Genomic DNA, 21244 nt, shown 5'->3' with positions numbered 1-21244 from the left:
AGGTGGAATATAGACACTGACAAGGACAAAAAGAGGTGAGCATATGCAGTGAGTAACTTGGGTTACAAATCAGGAACAGTGACTCAAAAAGCCATGTGACGTCCGTGGACCCCTTCTCATTGGAATAGAAGTGTATCCCATCACCTTTTGTTTTCCCCGCCACTGCCACCATATGATCCGCCATTGTGAATATGGAAGCTGGGAAAGGCTATGGCTCCATCGGGAATGCGTTCGCACAGCCAAGTCTCTGTGAACCACAGGGTGACGGAAGCTCATATATTTTGTTGGGAATCCAAGGGATTTGCGATGTGACTCAACGGGAGCGCCAATCTGTGTTCTCTCCTGGGAGGTCTCACTTGGATTCCGCCTTGCATCCACCTGCTGCACCGTCGCCTCTACATTCTGTAGACCGCAGACATTGTTGCCGTCGCTGGTCCAGTAAGTAAGTTGGGGAAAAGACTCACCAAATTTCCAATAGTTATTGGAAAAAAGTCCAGGAAAGACTCTCTGACGGTTAGCAAGTCATCTCATGTACTTGGGTCCAGAGACGAGCAAAAAAACACCAAAAGGTAGACAACACTCAGGAGCACCATAGGCGTGTCGGTGTCATCTTGGAATCATGGATGGCTGGAGCACATGATCATGAAATTACAAACGACAAGTGCAACAAATACAACAGGCAGGTTTATCAAGTGTGAATATCTACTGTTTTTCTGGGAAGCCCAATGGAAAATGTTAGGTGAGGTCAAGGGACTTTTTTGTGTTGTTTGATTGGTGAAGTAGACTTAAATGACATGAGCTTCTAAATTGTCGGAGTCTCACTCACGAAATAGATGAATTAAAGTAGTGAGAGACATTTAGATCGTTGTAAGGGAGCAAATGTACCATGACTTCGTCACAGCAGAAGCGGCGTAAGTTCTTTTTTCCCCAAACACGATTAACATTATGGAGTGGCCCTCCAGTAATTCAACAGAGAATTTTCTGGGTGACATAAAAATTGCTGTTCCTGAGACAAAAATAAGGAATGCAGAATCATTTGGACTGTCATACAGTCATCCTGGTTGGCATACTTGGCAAGCATTTATAAACGTCATTACCATTTAATGTTGGTAAATATGTTTTGTGCAATGAAAGAGTCTTTATCTATTGTGAATGACTTTACGATGGACCATACAAAAGATTTCATTGTGCTGAATATTCTGTAGAAAGAAAAAAAGGCAAAAATGCATGATTCTGCGTGTGTAATACCTTAATAAGTTTTGTGGCCAAGATGAAGTTGACAGCATAGTCGTTGTGTTCCTCCATGCCGGTGCCAATAGTCAGAATATTTGGGTCAAATATGATGTCATTGGGATTAAACCCAATTTTGCTCACCAATAGGTTATAGGCTCGGGTACAGACTTCCACTTTGCGGGCTGTATCTGTTGCCTGGTGAGAACAGCACAAGGTCAGTTGCATTGTGTGCGCTTATACGTGTGTGTACGTGGAAACCGAGTTCTGGGGCCATATACTTGAATTCCACTGGTTCTTAAGTTGTGGTATTTGTACCACTCTTCGTACCCTGGGTTTTTATGGTGGAACTTGAAAGAATCACTGGGCAGAGCTAAAATCTATTTAATATTTTAGTACATTTGAATCATATTTTTAATGCAATATTGTTGGTTTTTAAACTGTTAATATGGTACTATTTTATTTTATTAACATACATTGTAATTAAGGACCGTTTTGCTCTTCCGATATTTAAGTGCTATGTACACATTGAGCATATATTACAGAATCTAATAATAGTAAATAGACATTGTATTAATAAACTGCATACTCAGGAGGACCCATGCCAGGTGAAGTTATCATGGATGTTATTGAAATTAATCCAGAGCCATGTGTTATGTGTGTCAAATTTATTTGAGTTATTCATTCTTTATTCTTCTCTTTATTTTCCTTTCTTACGTACCTTATTATTTACATCTTTGATTAATATATTATGACTCATCTTTTGTTATGTTCTAAGAGAAAGACTCTATTATGTCATCAGACGTCAATATCTAGAATGTTTCCATAAGGACGAGGATGGCTGTCGACTGAGCTTTTTATCAATACTGCTGTTTTCGGACAAGTACACTGCCTGGAAGACATTCAGACATTTCCAAAACATTCACTGGAAATATTCAAATATTTGGAACATTCGTTCTACTCGGGTGACTATACGTTTGGCTAGTTAGTTAGTGTTACACTCGACTAAACTGTCTTTTTATTTCTATTTTGTTATTGTTTTGTGATGTATATTATTGTGTGTGATTAAATTGTCTTAAACGCAATATAAGTCCTTTGTATATTTTGATGGTTTGACAAAGGGGATTTATTCTAAATTCACATGTAACATATGCTATAAACTGTGAGACAAATTAGTCCCCCCCGCCCTATTATTTTTTTTTACTAGCTATATACACACCTACCTGTCATTTGGAACCCACAAAACTCTTGTTCTTTGCACCTGTGCATTGTATTTTTCATGATGAATTGGAACATTTGGAAATGTGTAAAGAGTGAATCCATCCTCCCGAGTATTCGACCAAAATCCAGCAACACAACGAGCCGGCATTTTGGCAAAAACGCAGAAGAAAACAGCTAATTTCTCGCCTGTACAAGAGGTAGAGGTAAATACACTCGATCCTGCAGCTGAAGTTGTCTGCAAAATACGTCACTTCTTTTTCTTCACATTCCACAGATTTTTTATGGCAATATTCGGGAACATTCTGACGTGCTGTGAACAAACGGGTGATTCTGATGATTTTTTGTTAACAACATACTAAATTTCATGTTTTCGGTGTCAGTGGCACTTTAGGGTAATGTAATAATAATGGTAAGGTAATCGCATTTCCAGAATTTTTCTCATTTTAATGTAGAGTACGATGATCCAAAAGTGTTATCCATGTATTTATGTGTCATGCCATTTGTCCTCTTACCTGGCCTTCCTCGTCAAAGGCCATGACCACCACAGCAGCACCGAAGCGCTTCACAGTTGCTGCTCTCAACAGAAACTCCTGCTCACCTTCTTTCAAACTTATGCTGTTGACTATACATTTCCCCTGGCAACATTTCAGTCCAGATTCAATCACTGAGAAGTTAGATGAGTCAATACATAGAGGAACCTGTGGAGAAAAAGACAGTCGAAAAAGGAAACAGAACACATTTGTTTTTTGTTGTTTTGTTTTTTGTCATTTTCAGCTGTCAGGTCAAACAGAATGTTGTCACATTGGAGTTTGTAGGCTTCCACTGTGATTTTTTTTTTAATATTAAAATTGATGTTTATTGAAAGTAGCTCAGCCGAACAGAACAAAGATTCTAGAGGGGGAAGGAAAAAAGACAAAGCACTAGCTATAAACAGAACATGAAAGATGGAATTAAAATAAATTAATCATTACATATGTCCAATAAAGCAACATTAAATGTAGATATTGCCTAAGGGGAGGACAGGACCAGATTGGACAGAATAGGGAAAGGAAAAGAAGCATGCAGGACAAGGGTTGTAAATACGGCTATACAACTGTAATATGTTGGGATTAACGAAGTCAATTATATAAATCTATAAAACAAGTATAAGTCGAGGGGGATACAAAAACAATTTGCATATTCTTTTGTTCAGCAATAAGTGAGTGGCACCACACCCAGTGAAAGAATCAAACATGCAAGTGAATTGACACTGTTTTACATGCACAAAGACTGACAGTAGTAGCTCGAAATTTTCTGTGCCTGCCCCATGGAGGCTGAGGACCACACCATCCCTATTGTGAAGCATGGGGGTGGTAGCATCATGCTTTGGGGGTGTTTTTCTGCACATGGGACAGGGTGACTGCACTGTATTAAGGAGAGGATGACCATGGCCATGTATTGAGATTTTAGGGAACAACCTCTTTTCCCTCAGTCAGAGCATTGAAGATGGGTCGTGGCTGGGTCTTTCAAGATGACAATGACCTCGAAGCACACAGCCAGGAAAACCAACGAGTGCCTCGGTAAAAAGCATATCAAGGTACTGGCGTGGCCTAGCCAGTCTCCAGACCTAAACCCAATAGAAAATCTTTGGAGAGCTAAAACTTTCAGCAACTCTCAGCAACAGCCCCGAAACCTGTCTGATCTGGAGAAGATCTGTGTGGAGGAGTGGGCCAAAATCCCTCTTGCAGTGTGTTCAAACCTGGTGAACAACTACAGGAAACATTTGAGTTCTGTAATTGCAAACAAAGGCTACTGTACCAAATATTAACATATTAGTTGATAGACAGATGTTCAGATACTTATTTACAGCTGTATCACAAATCGTAAAAAAAAAAAAAAAAAAAAAAAAAAAAAATCATGCATTGTCGTTTCTGGATTTTTCTTTTTAGATTATCTCTCTCACAGTGGACATGCACCTATGATGAAAATTTCAGACACCTCCATGAGTTCTAAGTGGGAGAACTCATAATATAGGAGGGTGTTTAAATACTTGTTTTCTTCACTGTAAGTGGAGAATGTGGCATTGGTTTTTCCCACTTCGTTGCTTATGCTTTACTGCATCCTGGGATACAGTAAGTCGCATTATTTAAGTCGCTTTATTTGTTTAGCGTACAGCAATCCTTTGTCACAGTGAGCCTGTGCCGCTTTAGTTTGATCACATCTTGTCCATGTTTCTTGGTTTGCCTCATAGACATCGGACCTTGTGCATGTTTTTGGATCTTGCCTGTTGCCTAGGGTTTTTGTGCTTCCACCTGTTTTGGACTGCCTTATTGTCTATGACCTCCTTCCGGAATGAAACCAATCTTCATATCATGCCCTTGCCTTGGAGTCCTGCATTTGCATCCGATCTCGTGTGGCTCGCTTATGACAGGGGGTCTGAATAATTTCTGTACTCACTAAATATATAGTGGTTTTGAATACTGTTCAGGGAATGTTTAATATTGCATATCTAGATCGTATCTATATATTTCTGTTTCTGTAAGCATCATCAAAGTGCCAACAAATCAAATTCATTGTAACACATTCAGATACTTCTTTACCCGTGCAATGTCTGGCTCAGAAGCAATAAAATTACAAAATCGAGCCATCGCTGTTGAACCTTCCAGCATCCCCTCATCCATGTTGATATCGAGTATTTGGGCTCCCATCTCCACCTGTGCCTTTGCAACACTTAAAGCATCCTACAAATGACAAAACGAAATACATTCAGCTTCAATTGTTGTATTATGTTCCATAGTATTTCAGAGAAACAATCTTTTACCGGCATTTGAAATGATGAATTATCACATTGTACAATTTTTCCAGCTTTGAGCAATGCTTCAGATACCGGTGGAATACCGTTAACAACATCTGCGCGCTATGGGTATTGACGCTGTACAGGGCAATAAAACGATTCAGGCTCAATCTGAACTACAATCTGAACTACAATTCATCAATTCAAATATTTTGAGAATATCAATCTTCTGATTAGAAGTGACAGTTAATCTAAGTAAATTTTCTTGTTTATTTTTCTCCATGACAGATCACATTAAGAAGGACAAAAAAAAAAAAAAATATGGTTTTGGAAGGCCCTGCATTACAGGTCAGATTTTTCACATGAGCCACATGAAAATAACTGCCTGGATCTGGTGTTTCATTTGATAATTAGTGGGTTGGTAGGCTATATTTAATTTGACTGACTGGTAATTTGTAAAGCTTTTTTTTGTTTTTTTTAACCCTAACCCTAACCCTGAAAACAGACTTGGTTTTGTATGTGTTAGCCCCATATCTCCATGCAAAAGATCAGGTATAGAAGTACCAGTGAGCAATGTAATGGGTGGAATGCTTTCTTAAGGAAATCCTTAGTTTTGAAGATACCTATTTTTTATTTTTTTATATTTTACATTTGTCATTGTTTACATGTGACTTTCAACATAGCTTTGAATCAATACTTCATGAAATGTATTTTTATTCACTCTATTTCGATTGAGTTGATGCTGATTTTGACTTGGTGTTTTGTATGTGCCTGTCGCCAAAAACTACAATGTTTTTGGTTTGTTTAAATTAATTGATAACTTGGTAGTGTCAAATCGTTTTTAATGTATATAATTAGCTTTCTACAGTAGTCAGAAGGTGTACAAGATTGTCCCCATAACAGTATAGTATTGTCAACTCCAAACAGAAAACTTTGGAATAGAATTCATTGATATACAATATATTGATATATGAATAGTTTTGAGCCTATCGCAGACCCTTAGAAGAGACCCCGAGTGATGTTGGGTGGTGGGGCTTAAATTGGGCATGTGTTGTGATGGAAACAATTCAGATGGAGATGTTTGATTTGTGAAATTTCAGTGACATGGTGTGATGCCATCTTTAATTGACAAATCACATAATCAAGATGGGAATGTCTCAATTCTCCCAATATTCGTCCCTTTACTTTTCCCCCTCCTCTTTTGTTATACTCATCTCCTGAATGACATCTCCGGTGGAAGGAACTAACATGTAAAGAGGAGAGAAAATAGAGGAGGCTGCAAATAAAGAAATGAGATTTGGGCCATGTCTCACCTCATAGTTCCCAGCCATAATCATTTTGGCAAATTTGCGTGACCCAGACACATTGCAGCGCTCACCAATGTTTACAAAGTTTGTATAAGGGCCTATCTTGAATGATTCCAAACCTGGAATAAAAGAGATACATCAGGAAAAAAAGCCTGGTTGCTACTTTTTTTCAATAAAAATGAAATATAAAATATTAACCAACGGATTAAAAATTGTTTCCACACGAAAACACTATGCGCAAACAAAATGACAAATGCATTTTTAAAATATAAATCATTATCAGATTAAATGGATTCTATATCTTTATCTAAAACGGTCACTTTCATGTAATTTGATCAATGTGGGAAAAGAAATTGAAAACAATACACTTTAATTCAGTCACCTTGATTTTATATTTGTAAATGTCTCCCATGATGAAAAAAGCATCGATAGTTTTGATCATTTCAAAATTCGGACTTTCATAGTAAAGGCCATCCTTATTAACAAAAATGGTGGTGGCCCTTTAAAATTAACTTGTTTTTATAACTGTAATGACAAGTGCATAATGGTAAAGACATCAACAGCTTCATTAAAATCGTGAGTTGCACAATAATGTCTTGGCATTCAAACTCTGCAGTTACAAGTGTAAAAATGATCATAACTACTCCTTAAACCCATCAAATTTTTGTCTTTATACAATCACAATTACGGTAAGATTGTAATCATTGCAAAACGTTCATAAATTGATGATTAATATCTCAGAAATAATCTCAGAAAAAACTATTTTGATAACAAAATGGCATGGTTTATCCTAGCATTTAATCTCACAGATCCAACTGGTGTATTGTAACAACATTAGTCTCTCTTCAGTGACATTACCGGAAAAGACACCTGGGGTAACAAAGTAGCAGAATTTGGAAAAAAAGGCATGTACAAGGCATATTAAGCATTATATAGCATATTGCCCCTTTGTCATTCATAATGGACCCATTTCAACCAGTTTAGCGTGCAGTGAGGCATCAAATTAGGCCCACAATTTGAAACAAAATGCATCTTCCCTGAAATGAAGTGTGTTCGGTGTTATTTGGGCTGAGATGTCTGCCATCTGGCCCCAAGTGTGTTGTATTGGGAGATGACAAAGAAGAGCATAAGATCCGTCACACCTGCCTTACAGGGGTGAGAGGACAAAGCAAGGGTACCACGCAATGGCTCAAGGCTTTCATCTGTGGCATAGTTCCAGAGATCCTTCCACCTAGCAGGTAGCTGAGTTACCTGAGAGCAGCAAGTAGTCTTGAAAAATGCCCTCCATAGGAATTCTAGGTCGGCAGTGTTTGACTGCTTCTGATATAGCTCTGTGTGATGAAAGATGATGAAAGTAACAGTTAAATTATTAGTATTCTACTAAAATAATACACTTGTGCAGGTATTTGGTAAAATTGTCGATAACCTTCCTTTAAGAAACAGTGTATATACAAAAACGAAACAATGATCACTGGAAATGACTTGAACCTGATATGAAGTTACCGAAAATTCAAATAGAGATGCAGAAAAGCTTCTGTTAGAATGTACTTGGGAGAGATGAGACCATATACAAACTATTTGGCAAGTCATAATTAAGCATTAAAAGAATAACTTTAAATAAAATGTACTTTTCCATCACAATATTGGTTGGGTTCAAGGGTTAGTTTATTACATCTGGCACGGAGTAATTTGAATATGTGCAAGGAACAAAACATATTAGGACTGTCAAGGCATTCTGAAGAGAACATCTACCAACCTTTGTCAGACTCTCAGTCTCAGAACATGGGCCTCCGAGAAAATAAATATCCAAAACTATCAGGGGAAAAAGCTGCAATATGCAGTCCGGAGGAGGGATCTTCAAAACACGCTCACGAGGAGTGGGCTATAACATGTTTTAACTGGTGCACAAACCTGACTGATCAGATTAACGTAACCAGTTAAATTACTAGAGCAAATGAGCATTTTGATCAGGGCTGGGTAGGCTTATTTGACCCTCGGGAGTCAATTGAAGTGTCCAGGCATTTAGATCACATAAGTGCTTTCTGATGACCTCGCTGTAAGATTTATCCACGCTGAGCTTGTGTTTTGCAGACTTCAAACCATAGACCTTTTTTTTTTAATTTAAACCGAAATTATGATCACTAAATTAGGTTGTATCTTCCTCTGATTAATGTCAAGGGGCAATTGACGGGAAATCCCACTGACTGCCATGGCCACATTAAGCCAATTGTGAGCGGCGGGGTTGCAAAGGGAAGCAAAACTAAAGAGAAAAAATTGTAGATGAAGATTGGAAAAAAACAGCTTGGAACTTCTGGTATGCTGCTGTGCAAGGTGGTCTGTTTTCCTGTTCCTTCATAAAATGTTGACATATTCCCAACTAAAATCTTAACTATTCAAACACCCAAAGTAAGCTCAGAATCACTAAAACAACTTCACGATGGGGCAAATCCTTTTTATGTAAAACTGAATTCGTAGACTCCATGAAGAACTAACACTGATTACTAGTGCAGTGGTAGAGCCCCAATCTAGCATTGCCATTGAGGACAGTGCTAGTCCCTAGCCAGTTCTTGAACCCATTCAAGATATGACAGCAGAATTCTGCAGCAGATTAGATGTAATGTTGACAGGAATGGAAGATAGTGAGTGAGGAGAGAAGTAGGTGAATACTTTGAACAAGTTAAGGGCACAAAAACTCGAATCTCCGAGGCAGAAGCCAATGTCACGAGCCTGGTAGCTAAGGTTCATAGCCTTGAAAATAAAAAAAGAAATAGGATAAGGATAAGCTTGAGAACCTTGAAGGAAGATCTTAAAAATACAGTGAAGAAAATAAGTATTTGAACACCCAACTATATTGCAAGTTCTCCCACTTAGAAATCATGGAGTGGTCTGAAATTTTTATCGAAGGTGCATGTCTACTGAAAGAGAGATCTAAAAAGAAAAATTCAAAAAATCACAATGTATGATTTTTTTCAACGATTTATTTGTGTAATACAGCTGCAAATAAGTATTTGAACTCCTGTCTATCAGCGAGAATTTTTTTTTTTTTTTCTCAAGAGAAAACATTTTTTGATTTTGTAGTTACAATAACACATCAGCGATTTCCCCCAGCGAAAGCTTCCTCTGTGGCGTCCAAGAAGTGATAACTCCGCAAGCTCTTCTATCCTTTTAGGGATCAAGCAGGAGGAATGGGCTCCTATTTGGGAACACTTTTATCCTTTTTGGGAACCAGCAGTTTGAACCAACCACTTTTTGCAGCAAATGGCACAGGAACTGAGTCCTCCAGGGTTTCATACAAGGCACTTTTCTTCTTGTTGGACCTTGCATTGTGATTCACCCCCTCGAGGATGACATTTTTTGCCCAGCAAAGGCTGGTTCGAAAAATTTAAAAAAAAGATACGGCCTCAAAAACATGGCTTTGTATAGTGGTGCTCATAGTTACGTGAAGGACTTTCCTAACTTCATCAGAGAGGAAAACTACCTCCCTTCTTTTTTGAATAAAGATGTATTACAGCTGAGTACAAGGTTTGGAACCATTTAATTGTGGTCTTCATTGAATAATTGAAAATAAATAATTTTATCTTAGGTAAGACTTTCATTTTTATTTATTTCATTTATAGTGGCAGGGCATCTGATTCGGATGCTTCCTGGACGCCTCCCTGGTGAGGTGTTCTGGGCATGTCCCACCAGGGGGGGACTCCGGGGACGACTCAGAACACGCTGGAGGAATTACGTTTCTCGGCTGGCCTGAGAACGCCTTGGGATGTCCCCAGAAGAGGCGGATGAAACGGATGGGCAGTGATTTTTAACCTGGGTTTGATCAAACCCCAGGGGTTCGGTGATGTAGTCATTGGGGTTCAGACTCGACACATAGTGTGTGAGTGTGCACACGTATTCATAAAAGCTTTTTTACACAGCATTTTAAATAACGTATTAGTGCCGTTGAAAATGCAATGCTGCGTCAAATTGGGCATGTATCATTGAGGCTCTGTGCTTCGAGTTGAAATGATTTGTTCCTTTCAAAACACTTTATTTAACATTTCAGTGATACACTTGAGTTGAGAGCATAAAAAAGAGCCACAAAAAGCTAATCTTTCCTACGAACCCTTTTCAAAGACTGTAGAAGTAAAGTAAAGGAATATATATTGTTGTAAATTTTCACAACAGAGTCCATTCCTCTATGAGAGTGGCAATGCCCATGTGGAATGGCAACAGTAAATTTCACATTCACTTATAGAAAATTTTCATTGGAATTCCATTTTTTCATGTTTTGTTGGTTTAACATAAGGCTTCTCTATGAAACTTATACGTGATACATTTTGTGCATGACTTGGATGACTCAGAATCTAGATAGCAAATAGTTTTGAATTTGAAATAAAGAATATTTTATTTTACAAATTAGGGATGGTTCTGTGAACTCCAGATAAAAGTTGTAGGCTTTCGTACCGCCAACTGGGCTGTGGAGAGGTAAGTCTGGCCGTCCCTGCTAAAGCTCCTGACCCCCGTGACCCGACCTCAGATGAGTGGCTGAAAATGGATAGATGGTTTCCAAACTTCTACTTCTTTTCCTTTCGGCTTGTCCCGTTTGGGGTCGCCACAGCATGTCATCTTTTTCTATCTAAGCCTATCACGTGCATCTTCCCCTCTAACATCCACTGTCCTCATGTCCTCCCTCACATCAACCTTTTCTATGCTCTTCCTCTTGCTCTTTTGCCTGGCAGCTCCATCCTCAACACCCTTCTACCAATATAGTCACTCTCTCACCTCTGGACATGTCCAAACCATTGAAGTCTGCTCTCTCTAATCTTGTCTCCAAAACATCCAAATTTGGCTGTCCCTCGAATGAGGTCATTTCTAATCCAATCCAACCTGTTGACTCCTAGAGAGAATCTCAATATCTTCATTTCTGCCACCTCCAGTTCTGCTTCCTGTTGTCTCTTCAGTGCCACCGTCTATAATCCGTATATCATGGTCGGCCTCATCACTGTGTTATAACCTTTGCCCTTCGTACGAGTGGAGACTCTTGTCACATAGAAACACCAGACACCTTCTGCCAACTATTCCTCCCCACTAGGACCCGTTTCTTCACTTCCTTACCACACTCTCCATTGCTCTGTATTGTTAACCCCAAGTATTTGAAGTCGTCCACCCTCGCTATCTCTTCTCCCTCGAGCGTCACTCTTCCTCCTCTGCCCCTCAAATTCATGCACATATATTCTTTTTTACTTTGCCTATCTTCATTCCTCTCCTTTCCACTGCGTGCCTCCATCTTTCTAATTGTTCCTCCTCCTGCTCTCGAGTTATCCCTGAAGTTGTGCTGTTTGCTTCAGTCCAGGAATCCAAAATCTGTTGGAGATGGTAGATTCTTTCACACCGCTCCACGCATTTTAAGATCCACTGGGAGACCTCAGAAAAGTATGATCTTCGCATAAATATAAAAAATATCAATATTTTATCCACATCGTTAAATGCGCTGCAGGGTTCATAGGGCCAAAAAAAAAAGTTTAGTGTCCTATAATCCGGGAAATCAAAAATGGCCAATCTGACTCTTGACGACAGATGGCTCAGGGATTTAAGCAAAGAAGGGGAAAAAATTGAAATATTTATATTTGTGGGTTGTCTTGCAGGTTTTGTGCATTTACTTTTTTGACCAATAAGTTTTCTTGATGCAGTATATGACACTAAGAAATACATATGTAATACTAAACGTTGTTGCTACTCTTTTATCACTGAGTACACAAAGCCCCATCCCTTAGTTTATAATATGAAAAATAATGTTTTGTTTTCTTCTGCTTAGATTATTACATTAAATTATATTTTTCATGAATGCACAATAAATTAAACTTAAATTTTAATGTCCTATCTTTTTTCTTTTTTTTGTATTTTGAGCATGTTTGAACTTGTTTAATTCACTTCAGAAAAAAAAAAGCTGAAAAAAAATTTGACTTAACTATTGAGTAGCACACATGAACACAAAAGAGAACAAACAAGCACAAAAGAGAAATGTAAGACTTTGTTAAACACTACGGTTGAAACTAAATAAAATTACACAAATCATGCTCACCTTATGTGTGCTGGAGTAGTGCCGCAACAGCCTCCTACAATATTCACTAGTCCGTCCACTGCAAACTCCTGAAGGCAGACATTTGAGCAAAAACAAATAATTTGGCTGTGTTTAATTTGAAGAGCAGACCAGTTTGTTTGAGAAAGTACATGTGATTTTTGCTTGGTAATAATTTATATTCAAAAATAAAGTGAGTTTGTCAATCTTCTTTTCCTTTCAGCTTGTCCCATTAGCGGTCGTCACAGCGTGTCATCTCAAAGGAAGGCATATTTGTTTGGCACCGTTTTTACACCGGATGCCTTTCCTGACGCAACCCCTCTGGAATTTAGCCGGGGAGAGAAGCTTGCAGCACCTGGTATTATCGCCGGTCTCCCATCCAAGTACTAACCAGGGCCAAACCCGCTTAGCTTCCGAGATCTGACGAGATCAGGCGTTCTCAGGGTAGCATGGTCGTAAGCTAAAGTGAGTTTGTAAATAAAAAATATATATTTGACAATATAACTGACACTATAAACTAAAGTATATTGCCTTAGTCAAATTATCTGTGAAAGAAATTTCTATGGCCTCTTTTAACAGGATATTTAAGAAACCACAGCACCCAAGGAACACTCAAACATTCAGAGACAGAAGGCATGACCGACAAGGTGTCTCTTGCCATAGCACACACTCACAGACTCAGACTCATGTACCTTTCGCTTATTTTCAAAACTATTGCAGAATATACACCTTGGGAAAATATAATCTTCATTTTCATTTACTAACAACTGCTCATTACACCAGCAGACAAAGGCTGAGAAATGTATCGGAGGATTCAGCTGCATGGAAAAAGCAACATTTCTGTTCGATAGATAAGGTAACTTGGTTTTTTTTTTGCCTAAATGTTGCCTGAAAGCAAGAGTAGCAAAAGAGGTTGTCTGCTTCATAGGTGGTTGGAGTAGCCAAACATTGTGTTAAAGTAAGAGTACTGTTAGGTGATATTAATGCGACTCAAGTAAAAAGAAAAAATAGTCCTCAAAAAAAAAATTACTTAAATTTCAAAAGTATACAATGAAATAATTACTGCAACTACTGAGTGAATGGTGACTATTTTTTAACCCCAACATGAATATTAAATTGGAAAAAGTAAAAATAAAATGTGAGTGTGCAAATACTGATATTGTTGTATGTGTATGCACAGCCAAACCTATAACATCAGCCATTTAGTTAAAGGTGTTTTCTCAAATTTTAAGTGGGTGGACATATCCACATTTGGCCAGACAGTGCCAGTAAAATTCTACAATACATGAAAGCTGTTGTTTTAGTCGGTCTTAATGTTAAAGAGTCACAAAACATTGCATTAACACTGATGACGACCTTCTTAACATGGCCGCCAAGAAACCATGACAATCAGCTGGGCTGCCTTATCTAGTGGCAATACCTATGCCTGGAAGGCAAAGAGATGTTGTATGAGGTCATGTGACTTTCTTCTGTCATTTGATTGATGAACTAGACTCACTGTCATTAGGGCCACATTTGGATTGGCACAAACATCGCAAAATGCGGAAGTCGAAGTCTGGTGCACAAAATAATTGTTAAGCAATAATTGAGAAAAAGTGGCAAACAAGATTTAGATCACCGTAATGGAGTAAAAGTATGGTTACTTGCTAAGCAATAATTACTAAAAAGTAGCAAAAACATTTAAATTGTAATGGAGTAAAAGTACAATTATTTGGGTGGTGGGAGTCTGCGGACCAGAACAAGTCAACTCAAAGTTTTATTCATAACGCTTTCAAGGAATCTGAACTTCGCACGCTCTGCCCCATCTACCTCTTCTGTGCTCTGCCCACCTGAACGTCGATGCCCAACAAACATGTACATGGTCAAACACAAATACTAGACTGAGGGTGACACCAGCCACCTAAGCAGCATTATGGTTTTCTGTCCATCCATCCATCCATTTTCTACCATTTATCTCATCCCCCCAGGGCCTTTCCACGGAGGACCTTTTTAACCACGTCGTCCCATGCTCACTATACACGGTGTTGATGGTGGACTACTTCCCCCTCCAGAGACACCAGGTGATGGACCACAATTTCCTTGAAGCTTTTCGGAAGTCTTTTTCTATGGCCTCATCAAACTCCTCCGACACCTACATTTTTATTTCAGCTCCCACCAAAGCTTCATTACACTTGGCCAGCCAGTACCAATCAGCTACCTCAGGAGTCCCATAGTTCTGAAAGATTTGAAGGGAGTCCTTCACCTTGATGCCATCCCACAGCATTGGTGTCGATTAACTGGCTCAGGGATTGCCACCACGACAGGCATCAAGCGCCTTATGGCTACATCTCTGGTCGGCCGCCTCAGCAAGAGGCGTGGAACATTGTCCGGTCGGGCTCAATGTCTCCTCCCTCCGCTGGAACATGAGCAGACTTCAATCTTCAATCTTTACCGATTATCCACATCCTGTATCTTGGTTTGTGTGCCACGATAAGAGCTGCTCTCACATTGGCTTTCGCCATAGCAACTTCCCAGTATCCCATTGGCTAGGAGGGACATCAATAGGTAAAGATTGAAGCTTGAAGCTTTTCATTTCCTTTGGAAACTTGACTGTCACCGAATCACGCTAGCGCTTTCACATGCTGTCACAAGCAAGCGCACATTGAAAAAAGTAAAACTTTGTCGTGTTTTTTATTTCTTTTCCATGGCCCCAAGAAACTTAAGTGGGATTGGGTTGTGTGAGTGCGTCCATTCGTATTTGTTTTCTCTCAGCTGTCAAACATTTGCCTTCTTCTCAGTCCCCCATGATGCCTTTTGCTTACCCTTCTCTTTGCATAGTCGCCCAATACCAAAGGTAAATAAAAATATTTTTATTATTCTTTACATTATGTACTCTGCTTATTTTTGGATATCTTGGAATGGATTAGGCTATTTAAATGTAAAATGCGCTTCCACTTAAGAAAATTTCACATGACCAAACGACTTCCGGAACGGATTTATTCCGTAAGAAGAGGTACCACTGCACCACTTGTTTGCATTGGCTCTCTGACCTTGACTATGTTGTAAGTTACCTGATCTTTGATATTTGCACTTTCAAATAATTGTTACTTTATTGAGCATACTTTTATTTTATTTTTTATATTATTTATCTTTTGTAGCACCACAGGCCCTTGAGTACAGTCATTTCAATCCTCTGAATGTGTTACGTCTATTGAAGAATTAACAATAAAAGCACATTAAAACTTGAACCTGAACAAGAGGCACAAGATGAAATCAATGCCAGGGTGGACACTAAAGAAAGATAAATGATCTACATAGTTTTGCTTGACAGAGATATTGACGGAAAGGATGTGCAGCAGGCTAGGATTATTCAGGATAGAAATTGAAACGTACTGACTGGTGGCAGTAGTATGCTGGCTAGATGGAAAGAGAATACTTTCTGAAGTTGATGAATGAAAATGAGAGAAAAGGAAGAGTAGAAGAGGGACGTGTGGTGGGAATGATTAGTTAAGGGGAAGTTTGAAAGGCACAAAAGATGATGAAAATTTTGCAGAGAATTAGGATTGATGACATTACTGTGAAGGTATCTAGGAGAGAAAGCTCTGGAATTTTTGAACAGTTTGTTAAACAGAATTCTGGGAGGTGAGAAGATGCCTGAGGAATGGAGGAAAAGGGTGCTTGTCGGTGTATAGTTTTAAGAACAAGGGTGATGTGCAGAGCTGGAGGAACTAAGGAGGAATAAAGTTGATTAAAGTGCAGCGTAAGCGAGAATCAGGGGAAAAACATGAGTATTTCCAAGCGACAGTTTGTTTCATGCCGAGAAAGAAGTGCATTATTTGCACTGAGGGTGTTGATAGAGAAGTACAGAGAAAGAAGGAGCTTAATCATGTTTTGTAGCTCTAGAGAAAGCCTATGACAGAATACCCAGAGAGGAACTGTGGTTTTGTATGCGGAAGTCTGGAGTGGCAGTGGATAGAACCAAAAATTGTGATTAGCCACAATTCATCATTTAAAAAGGGTGGTAATTACATAGGGAGAGGTAACTTCAATATATTTTTCCTTGACTAACTGTAATCACCAACAAATAACATATTTTAAGTTCACTTGGGTATACTTGTCTATTTGTATTTAATTGATGATCTTAAAGACAGTGGGGAAACTGTAAAAATACAACAATTTGCAAAGGGGTAAAGACTTTCGTGGCACTGTAAATAAAAAGGGTCTAAAAATGACGACAACTTCAATACACTGCTTTCTACAATGAATTGGAGGGTTTGATGTCTACTCTTCACATTTATGAATAAAATACATCTGATCCATGGAGTTTATATAACTCTGCGAGTCGGTGGTCTCGAACCACTTTTGGTACTTCACTGTCTCTGTGTACCCCCACCCCATGTAAAATCGGATGTCTGTGCTGGTTTGTGTGTCACTAGAGGATACATCACTGTTCTCCAATTGAAGCATGTTATTGCACACACTTTTCAAATTGTACAAATACTGTATTCTCCCATAGAGTGACGTTATTTACGCAGAGGTGGACTCAGCGACACCTGTGTGACTGGAGCATTTCATGTTAGACATATTTGCTCGATAAATACAGATTCAGTAGATGAAAAACCACTGGTGAGTGGTACAAGACTCGAGGTTGGAGCGCTGGTGAAATTAGGCAATATTCAAATCCTGGTAGCAGTTTTAAAATGGCAAACTCAGTCATGTGATGAAATACAATGTACTGTTACAGATTAAATACAAAGATAAAAATAAGTTAAGATTACCTTTAAACTGGAGGCTGTGTGTGATGGAGTTTCATCATAAGCTCCAAACGTGTTGGGAAGACCTAAAATTAAACAGGAAATGCTAAGCAAAGATATCGACACGGATACATATAATACATGAATGCTATTTGGTATTCTTTGAAAAAGGTCAGACAAAAAACTTGTAAAGTATTTTTTTCTTCACTCTTTGTATTGTTAGTGTTAAAATTCATAAAATTATTATACTAATATAATATATAGTAATATATAATAAAATTACCATATTCTCCAGACTATAAATCGCTCCAGAGCAGAGTTTAAGATTCACCAGCGAAAAAATTGATAATGAAGAAGGAAAAACCATATTTAGTAATGTATAAGTCGGATTTTTGAAGGGAAATTTATTTGATAAAACCCAAAACTAAGAACAGACTATACAGACTCTATTTAAAATAAAAATAAAATAGAGAACAGGCTGAATACGTGTACGGTAATGCTAACAAGACATATAACGAACTGAGAATATGCCTGGTATGTTAACATAGTTATTCAGATAACTATAGGATAAAGAACATGCTAACAAGCTTACCAAAGCATCAGTGTCACTCTAAATCAATAAATCCAATAAAATATTCATCCTCTGTGTCACTTCTGAACAACTCTGGAAACTCCAGAAGTACACAACGCGCCGCTTCCTCTTCTATAATATATTCGTCAGACAGAAAAAGTTAACCAAAGAGAACAATCACAGCCCGAAGGAGGTACCTGCCCTGCATCTCCCGACCATGTTCAGGCGACCACAAAGGGTACCTCTCATTTTGTCTAAAAGCCGGCGAGTGTTGTGTATTTTGAGCGGAAGCAGCAAACCATAATGTACCTCCTTTATGAGCTGAAGCTAAGCTAACTCATGATGGCTGCTGCTTGCAATCCCTGTGAATACGTCGGCATTGAAGCTCATCTTCCAGACTCTTTATATTGATGAACAATGCTCTTGGGGGTGTCAAGTGTATGAGAGAATTTAAACAAAATTGGACTGTCGTGAAATGTAAACACTATAACCCAATTGTGTGTGATGCAACTTCTTGAAACACATTTGTTGTTGGAGAAGAAGTGCTCACTAGGCCGTAGTTTTCCTGCTCTAATACTTTTGCTGATGATGTATATCAAAGCCACCGTCATGAGGCACACAGCATTACAAACATTGCTCAGCTACTACTCAATCGATGCAAATGACAGACTCAAACCCATTCTCCTCTGGTATATGGGATGTATTGTGCATAGTACACCAGAATTTTTTAATCCTGAGGAGTGTAGTCAGAGTGGAGCTGTAGACATCCAGCATACCATCTTCGGCCTCGGCTCTGCTCAAAGGTAACTAAGAGGCAGTGTTCTCCTCACCAAGGAATACGTTAGGGTTAAAGGCTAACCCCTTTCAGACACGAAAGAGGAAGATGAGGCGAAGGAAAGGATTCCTATGTTGCGACAAAGCCAATATGATGGCACCACACCTTGGAGGGAACTTCTGCACAGGTTCGATTGTTGCACATGGGCAAATTACTGGTCAGAAAGACCACACAGCAGAAATTCTGCTTAGTTGGAGCTGCAGGAGCTATCATCCACAGAATTCCCGCTCTTATAAATGGGACTACTGCCGTTTAGTAAACAAGCAGGAAACTGCATATGGCCCATTTTCAGACCATGCAGCCGCAGTTCCTGTGGGGCTTAGGCAATGGGTGCGTAAACCTGGAGAAGCCCTGCATGCATTCCGGGATGACATTTATGGCAGAGTATCTGTGGTTTACTGTAATAGAACAGAGAGCGAGCAAGACTCTATAGCTTTTTAAGTGTTTAGGAATGGGCTAGGAGATGCCGATCCAGAAACAGTTGGGAAAGCATCCAGCAACACTTGTCCAAGCATACAAAGCAGCCCGCTGCCATCAGACAACCAAATGGGCTGCATTGCACATCATCAATGCCATGCGGGAGGAGGCCCGGCACGTTGATGAACGTCTGCCACTGCCAGACTTTGATGGGTGTGGGACCTGGGGATGTGCCTGTGCTAGGTGAGGCCCAGATACCCGTCAATCTCAGTAATCAGTAAGTTAATATTTATTTCTTATTGGCAGATCTAATAGGCAATGAAATATTGCTCAGGCATCCGTTCCTCGTTCAAGGGTTACCTGAAGCTTTATAGCCGTCGAGTGTATTGCCGGCCTTCGACGCACTAGCCAACTCCTTTGTGGTTCCGCTGCACTTGCAAGAATTCTATGTACACAGCAAAATCTTGGATCTTGGCTCAGACTTTGGGGAGGTGGAGCTGACACAGATAGCCTTCTGCACCCGTACAGGTCTCTTTAGTGGAATGTCATGCTGTTCGAACTCTGCAGTGCTCCAACAAAGATCAGATGGCTGATGGGCAACGTGTTGGCTGGCATCCAGTGGGAGACTGGTCGACTTGGACGACATCATCGTACTGGCCAGGGAGGTGCCGGAGATACCTCAGGGGTTGGGTCAGGTGGTGGATTGATTCTACCATCCTAACTTAAAATTGAAACGGTCCAAATGCTTCCTATTTCCCTGCCAAGTTGTATATCTGAGCCATATAGTGTCCAAGCATGCTGTGGACCCGGATCCCAGCAAGGTGGAAAAAATCTGAATGTGCCCTCACCAACATCGATCCAGGAAATCCAACACGTCAGTGGCCTGGATTTGTTCTATAGCCGGTTTGTACAAGACTTTGCGTCGATAGCCAAAGTACTGCATAACTTGAACCCCCCACCCCCCACAAAAAATGGTGTGAGAATTTTGCTTTTGATCCTGTGGAATTTGTCAGTTCTACATCTCGGCGTTCTGTTAGTATAGTGCCTGGTCGCCACATAGTGACCATGAAGGTGTAACTTTGGCTTCTACCTCATATCTCTTTATTTGACTGTGTACATGTGAAAGCCTTAATAAATGAGCCACAATATGGGCCTTTTTTGTACTCTGCCTCAGTCTATACAGAGTAATGATGTCACAATTGTGTCTTCCACTTGGTAATTTTTTGTGCTGGAGTGATGGATTCCATTGTTATCCAGAGTGGGGGTAGTGTGATGGGTATAAAGACAGTAGGCTCAAGGCATGTGGACGTGTACATTTTGTGTGAGGGAGATGGGACAGCGCAGGTCTGAGGAGCGAGAGAAAAGGAAGTAAGAGTAGTGTTCCAAGAGAGGAGGACATTGATGCTGTCGGTAAAAAGCATTCGGCCTTCCATGCAGCAAACCAAGCTTCATGCCATGTATATTTCCAGTACCGAGCTTCAGTGGTGCGATGACAGAAGGGAGTTATACAGAGGAGGACAACCTCAAACCAACCACAGTCAGGAAACCATTGCAGGAAAAGGTTAACAGTACCAAATACTAATGAAATGTACACACATGGACAAACTTGTTGGTACCCCTCTGTTAATGGAAAATGGAAAAAAAACTGTGATCACAAAAGTAAATGAAATCTGACAAAAGTGAAAGGAAAGAGGGAAGAAGCTGTTAGAAAAGCAGACATTCCAATAACTTCTTTCCTCTTGCCTTTAAAAAGATGAGTCAATGAAAAACATTAACATAAGACTTACAAGTAGATTTGAGCCGCTTTTACAAGAGCCAGGCTAAGGATATTCATCCCCCACCATCACTGGAAGGTATGAAATTGAATCATACAAAAAAAGAATAGGGACTCCAAACGATAATACAGTGAAGAAAATGAGTATTTGAACACCCTTCTATATTGCAAGTTCTCCCACTTAGAAATCATGGAGGGGTCAAAAATTTTCCTCACAGGCGCATGTCCACTGTGAGAGAGATGATCAAAAAAGAAAAATCCAGAAATCCCAATGTATGATTTTTTTTAACGATTTATTAGTGTGATACAGCTGCAAATAAGTATT

General features: G+C 39.5%; 1 protein-coding gene and 1 pseudogene across 5 annotated transcripts in view; both read right to left on the bottom strand.

Moving 5' to 3' along the window:
* The window catches only part of mtr (5-methyltetrahydrofolate-homocysteine methyltransferase), a 147042-nt gene that overhangs the window by 79983 nt on the left and 45815 nt on the right, over positions 1-21244 (bottom strand). For all 5 annotated transcript variants that reach the window (XR_009793502.1, XM_061809516.1, XM_061809517.1 and 2 more), the window contains 7 exons: positions 17347-17408; positions 12593-12660; positions 7783-7862; positions 6538-6650; positions 5031-5171; positions 2964-3149; positions 1249-1428 (listed from right to left, as the gene is read on the bottom strand). Coding sequence is in view for 4 of the 5 variants with exons in the window: in XM_061809516.1 (XP_061665500.1) it covers positions 1249-1428; positions 2964-3149; positions 5031-5171; positions 6538-6650; positions 7783-7862; positions 12593-12660; positions 17347-17408 (830 nt within the window). In the remaining variant the exon portion in view is untranslated. The remainder of the gene's footprint in view (positions 1-1248; positions 1429-2963; positions 3150-5030; positions 5172-6537; positions 6651-7782; positions 7863-12592; positions 12661-17346; positions 17409-21244) is intronic.
* On the bottom strand, positions 12933-13050 carry LOC133496114 (5S ribosomal RNA; annotated as a pseudogene).

Source organism: Syngnathoides biaculeatus, chromosome 22 (genome assembly GCF_019802595.1).
Source record: "Syngnathoides biaculeatus isolate LvHL_M chromosome 22, ASM1980259v1, whole genome shotgun sequence".
NCBI classification, from domain to species: domain Eukaryota; kingdom Metazoa; phylum Chordata; class Actinopteri; order Syngnathiformes; family Syngnathidae; genus Syngnathoides; species Syngnathoides biaculeatus.
This window is presented reverse-complemented; position numbering and strand designations above follow the sequence as displayed.